At 36.6% G+C, this 5,794-nt stretch overlaps 2 protein-coding genes across 4 annotated transcripts in view; one reads left to right on the top strand and one right to left on the bottom strand.

Annotated features, from left to right (window-relative positions):
- The window catches only part of LOC107666798 (protein LYRIC-like), a 7,309-nt gene extending 6,383 nt beyond the window's left edge, over positions 1-926 (bottom strand). The window contains exon 1 of the mRNA XM_016458241.1: positions 422-926. Within this exon, the coding sequence (XP_016313727.1) occupies positions 422-760 (339 nt within the window). The 5' untranslated portion in view covers positions 761-926. The remainder of the gene's footprint in view (positions 1-421) is intronic.
- Positions 927-2,238: 1,312 nt separating this feature from the next.
- Positions 2,239-5,794, top strand: part of LOC107666796 (centrosomal protein of 85 kDa-like) — a 19,416-nt gene continuing 15,860 nt past the window's right edge. For 2 of the 3 annotated variants that reach the window (XM_016458239.1, XM_016458236.1), the window contains exons 1-3: positions 2,239-2,441; positions 3,139-3,193; positions 3,285-3,410. In XM_016458239.1, the coding sequence (XP_016313725.1) occupies positions 3,154-3,193; positions 3,285-3,410 (166 nt within the window). In that variant the 5' untranslated portion in view covers positions 2,239-2,441; positions 3,139-3,153. The remainder of the gene's footprint in view (positions 2,442-3,138; positions 3,194-3,284; positions 3,411-5,794) is intronic. The other variant, XM_016458237.1, reaches the window with a different exon arrangement.

The raw sequence follows: 5,794 nt of genomic DNA, 5'->3' as shown, positions 1-5,794 counted from the left end.
TTGAGTTGAATTACTGAAATAAATGAACTTTTCCACGACATTCTAATTTATTGAGATGCACCTGTATGATGTTAAACACTCCTATTGTAGCTTTTTAATAGACTTAAAAGAACGCGTACAAGGCTGTACCCCGCCCCCGCCCCCACCTAGGATGCAGCAGAATGACAATAAAGCTCAACTTGACAACTTGACTTGACGACGTGAATTATTATTATTTTTTTTAATAATACGCTTCTTAATGAATAATTTGAGAAAGGATTCAACGACTCGCTCATAAAACACAAAAGCTCTCGCTTTTCTCCACCTAGAGGCATAAGTTAACGACGCAAAATACGCAGTAAACGAATCTAATGGTGAATCGTTTTGGATGCAAAAGAATCGAGTCACTAAGATGAATCGAAATGCCGCTTCTAAAGCAAACCTTCTCAGCGTTCTTCTTTCGGTTTCTTCTCCGGGGCTCGTCTGCCTTCTTCACCGTTTGCACTGGACCGGTGTTGTCGGCGATGTTTTCTCCTGTCTCAGTCCCTGAAAGTCTTTTTGATAAACCGCGACAGACCGAGACCCATACAATCAGAATGAGAACTAGACCGGCCCAGGTCGTTAAAAGGAGCAGCCATGGGGCGCAGAGATCAGGATTCAAGCCCAAGTCTATTCCCAGCTCGGACTTCAGATAGACGAGGACGGTCGACAGGGTTTCTCTGACATATCCCGTTATCTGCTCCACATGCAGTGAAGCGATCTCTTGCCAACCCGGTGCCATTGCAATCTATTGAGCGGGCACCGGCGTGCAGTCATTCACAAAAACAACAGTTTATGATAATTACACGGGAAAATACATAGCTGTGCCCGTTTGCCCCAGCGTGCCACCGATTACGGCCGCTATTGCTGCTTCTATTCTAACATTGGCTGAAGATGCATGAACTGACTCGCAGACAAGCTCCCCTTATTGGGCTGGAGTGCAATTGAGTTAACTTGCAGTCTCTTAAAATAGACTAGATGAGTGATTTATCAACCATGGGTAAACTAAGCTATGTGTACCCCATACCCCAATTTTATATGCCAGTGGCCTCAAATATGACAAGGCAAAACATAAAAATGATGCTGTGAAAAAGAAAGTATAAATATGTATAAAATCTGAAAAATACTATTTTATTAGCTCAACACTATATATTTTTTCTACTCACCAGTACAGTAGAAAAATATAAAAATATTACCCATGAAAAAACATCAATACACAGCATACAAGACAAACCCAGACGGGTAACTAACTACAACGACAATACCTCAGCACTCATCTCTGATCAAAAGCTAATAAAAAAATATGTTTTTAACTGCTGCTTTGATTCATTCAGAGATTAACATATAACATGAGCATATAACTAGATTTCTGAAAGGACAATTTCTGTCAAGTCTATAGAAAGCAAAATGAACTAGTAATGTTGAGTTGTGTAGATGTTATTTATTTTATTAATACATAACTATTTTATTTAGTTTCCATTTTTTTTCAAATAATTTTTCCTTGCCTGCTTACTGTGAAAAATAAAAAAGTATAATATCTACATAAAAACTTTAATCACAGTTAGTGATTGTGCATTTATCTCAGGATTTCTGAAAGCAGAATAAAATAGTAATAATGTCAAGTTCTGTAATTTATTTCTATATTTATTTTGAAACATTTCCCCCCCCAAAACTTTTCCACAGACTCACTATAGCACTCCTTTGCTGGCTTTACAAAAAATGATTAATGTCATGATTTCTGCCCAGTCTACAGAAAGCAGAATGAAATAACAATAATGCCAATTTCTCTATTTTACTTTATTTATTTATTTATTAAATCAATTGGCAACAATATAATGAACTAAACACTATAAAGAATAAACAACATAGAATGCAAATACAAAGCATAATCATATCTGGGCATATAAACGTTGAGTAAAAGGGGCTCCTTCAAGTGGAGTTGCTAACTATGAATACTATAGCACAATATATTGCATATGGGTAAATTGTGAGTTATTTTGATTCTTTAATATGGCCTGGAATATAAAATTTGAATATGACATTTTATCACTAATAATTAATAATAATTTATTAATTTATAATAAAAATTAATTAATAATAATTTATCATATAAACGAAGGTGGATTGGTCTGCGCCTGCAGCTCACTAATCAAGCGGCAGGGGGCGCTTGCTGTCTCATCCTGGCAAGCGAGCAGAACGCAGAGGAAGAACAAGAATAACGGTTGAAAAAAAAGAGTCCCGAGTTTCAGTGGCACTGCGGCGGGTGTTTGAAGCTCGAGGTCGCTTACAGTTTGACTGTTGTGTGTTATTGATGTTAGCGTCCAGTCAGCGTCTCTCGGGTAATGAAGCACATTATTGTTCCTCTGGGTTGTGTTCGCGTCTTTATTATCTTTAGTAAAGACCCTTTCAGCCCGTGAGTTAAGGTACGTGGAGTTGTTTACTTTTTTACTGACCTTTTAAACTCTTTTTGTGAGCTAACTTGGCTACTTGTACAAGGTAAATGTGTTTGTTTGAAGTAGCAACATATGTGGAGCTTGTTTTCAAAGCTATTATGAACATTTAAAAGTTATGAAAATTAAATGCCTTGATTACATTGTTCTGGGTAAACGAGATTTAAATGTCCTACATATAAGCAAATCTACCTAAAATATAGCACGACTTAAATAATGTTAACTTTGACAACTAAGTTATTTATTATATTAAAGATATTTAATATTTTCTGCTGTTTTGCAATTAAGTTAAGTTAAACGTTTTTTTCAAACACTTAGTCTGTGAATGATTTTGAATACTTTATACATTTTCATTTAGTTAAACAGTAGCGGAAAATAATATTTAGAAATGTAAAATATTGTGTAATTATGGTTATACAAAAAACATGATCACATTTTATTATATAATACTAATGGTATTAACCAGTTTAAATTATTATTTTGTAATTTATATTTATTATTTGCTGTTATTTTGTTTGCAGCTGTTCTGCCAGCTCTGTTTGTTGTTCTTAGTTCTGCAGCACAGCAAAAAGATTTACTTCCTCTTTTTTTGCTTCCAGACACTTTTGTGTTTTGACAGTGTTGTCTTTTTTTATTTTGGTTTTTATTCACTAATGAATGCTGTCCACAGGTGACTGCCACAGGAATGACCACTTCACAGAAATACCAGAACCCCAAACTTGGAGGTACAAATCCAGTGCCGTCCACGGTTAAAGCGTATGTTATGTACCTCATAACCATAATAGAGTGTCACATCATGTGTTCATTGCGCTCCGGTAGGACACTCTGACACGGAATGGCTGACACCTGCTGTGTCTGAGAAGTTCCAGAGCCGCTTTGGATGGCGGCCCAGCACAGCGGACAGTGGGGACACGGGCCTGGGTACCTCTGACCACACTGAAGGTGAGAAATCTGAGAGTGTTCAAACATTGTCATGTCCATTTGCTTGCCTGTTGTGTAATACAGCTGAGTTCAAGACCTCATCAGCTCTTTCATCTCAACAGCGGTCTTTTATTTGAAATTGTGAATCACAAAATGGGATTTCCAGGCATGGATTATATAGTCAGGGAAATTAAAGGAATAGTAGTGTATTCTAGTGCAGTATTCCACGGTGGAACAGTCATGGAATACTAGTCATGGAAATTTCTATAATGAATACACATTTTTCTAGTTATGTTTGACTCTGAATCATTTCATTGGCTAGAAATGGGTCTATTTGAGTGGAAACTGATCTTCTTTATCTAGTAATCATAAAGACGCGAAAAACATGAGAAAAAAATATGGAAATATAGTGGTCAAATGTTTTGGGAACCCTGGAAATTATAGTAATAACTGTAAATTATAAGTAATAAATTCAAAATGATAAAAATACCATTTTCTCCAGTTTACCATGACAAACCATGCAGGCTCTCTTTAATTTTTCTTCATTCGAACATCCTGTCAGACTTGATTAAAAAAAACCTTCAGAAAATTGGGTCTATTTGTCATGTCTTAAAAATAATAATATGTGTACATGTATTCATATGCAAGAATAGAAATGAATGAAACACAAAATTTAGTGTGGCTTCCCCAAGAACATTTATATTTAGTCACCCAAGAACATTATATATTAATCTTCAGACATCTTGGAGAACAATTGTGACTACTTTTTTTTTTTTTTTTTGAGCTTGGCCAAACAAACAGTGGTTGTATTTTTTATTTACAACAGACATTAACTGGCTGGCTGTTTTTAGATTAAGCTGTCATATTTTTAGTCATGGAGATGTGCTCATAGTTCTGGAAGTCCTATGAGATTTAGAGGAGGATATGATATTCCATACCATAGATTCCTCCAGGCGGTGTTGCACTTCCACTGATGGGGGTCTCATTAGGAGGGCCTGACCTGGAGGACTGAATGGAAACTCTGATCCTGGTCTCCGGGTTTTCTTCTCTCTGCCTTGTTAAACACGTAACGCACAAAGATTAGCTGTACTGATAAGCTGGTGTATGTCGATTACCACAGGTCTGTACTGAACATGCAGTGCGGTTGAAAACATTTCTGTGTGCTTTTGTATAGCTTATGTTAGCATTATTGTATTGCGCTGTTTGGCCTGGTTTGATTGGTTATTTTTAGTGATAGACTGATATTACTTAGGCTGATTATTGGTGTAACTGTGCTCAATTCAGCAGAGGTTTTTATACCCCTTAACCTTAATGTGAGTTCCAAAACATGACAACAGCCTTTGTCAGTGACTAAATCATTTTCTGTTTCAGTTTTTAGTAATGTTATGAAAAGTAAATATTTGGCAATTATATGCTATTGTTCAAAAGTTATTTGGATTGATAATTTATTTTTTCATGTTTTTTAAAGTAATCATTTACCCTCGCCAAGGCTCCATTCATTTGATCAAAAAAGAGTGAAAATAGTAAGGCAAATTTGGTGCTCAAGAAACATTTCTTTATTGTTATCAATGTTGAAAACAGCTGTGCTACTTAAAGGTGACATATCATGAAAATCTGACTTTTCCAGGTTTTAAGTGCTATAATCAGGTCCCCGGTGCATCTACCAACCGAGGAAATGTGAAAAAGATTAACCCAGTAACTTTGTTTTGGTAAGCCTTTTTCTGCAAGCATCTGAGAAAACGAGCCGTCTGATTTCGCTCCCTTGGTGACATGGGAAAGGGATCTCATTATAATATCACCGCCCCTTAATCTGTAAGTTTATACCCACGGCGCCATCATTTTGATTTCGCAAGCGACAACGGTGTGTATCAGCTCTAATGCCCTGGCGAAAGTTTGAGCAAAACATGCTAACTGTTCTGTCTTTGGCTGCACAGACGAGCACAGAACACTATTTAGAGTCCCAGCCTCAGAGGAGACAAGAGAGCAGTGGATTTTAGGGCTGTCAAAAAAAATGCGAATTTCGAATATTCGTCGAATTTAAAATAAAAATACACATTCGAATGCAAAAACGTTGCATTCGAATCGTTGCATTATAATGTTTTTGTTAGCCTATCCAGTTGAAGCCACTAGATGTGGTGCTGCTGCGTTGTTCATTAAAAAGATAGCGGAAAAAGAGAACATCAATGCGGAGAAGATCGCATTGTCTAGACGGACATCTAATACTGCTGCACTCGCGTCTCGCACAAAAAAGCCGCATGTTTAGAAAGCCATGAAAAATTAATGCAAGTTTAACTTTGAAAAAAACATATATCGAGACTTTATGGCGGGTTTTTCCCCATCTGACTGCAACTCGTGTTTTTAAATGAAAAATGTACTCTGTGTGATTGGCTTTCCGCCCTTTGTAT

Source organism: Sinocyclocheilus anshuiensis, unplaced genomic scaffold, assembly GCF_001515605.1.
Source record: "Sinocyclocheilus anshuiensis isolate Anshui unplaced genomic scaffold, SAMN03320099.WGS_v1.1 scaffold267, whole genome shotgun sequence".
NCBI classification, from domain to species: Eukaryota; Metazoa; Chordata; class Actinopteri; order Cypriniformes; family Cyprinidae; genus Sinocyclocheilus; species Sinocyclocheilus anshuiensis.
This window is presented reverse-complemented; position numbering and strand designations above follow the sequence as displayed.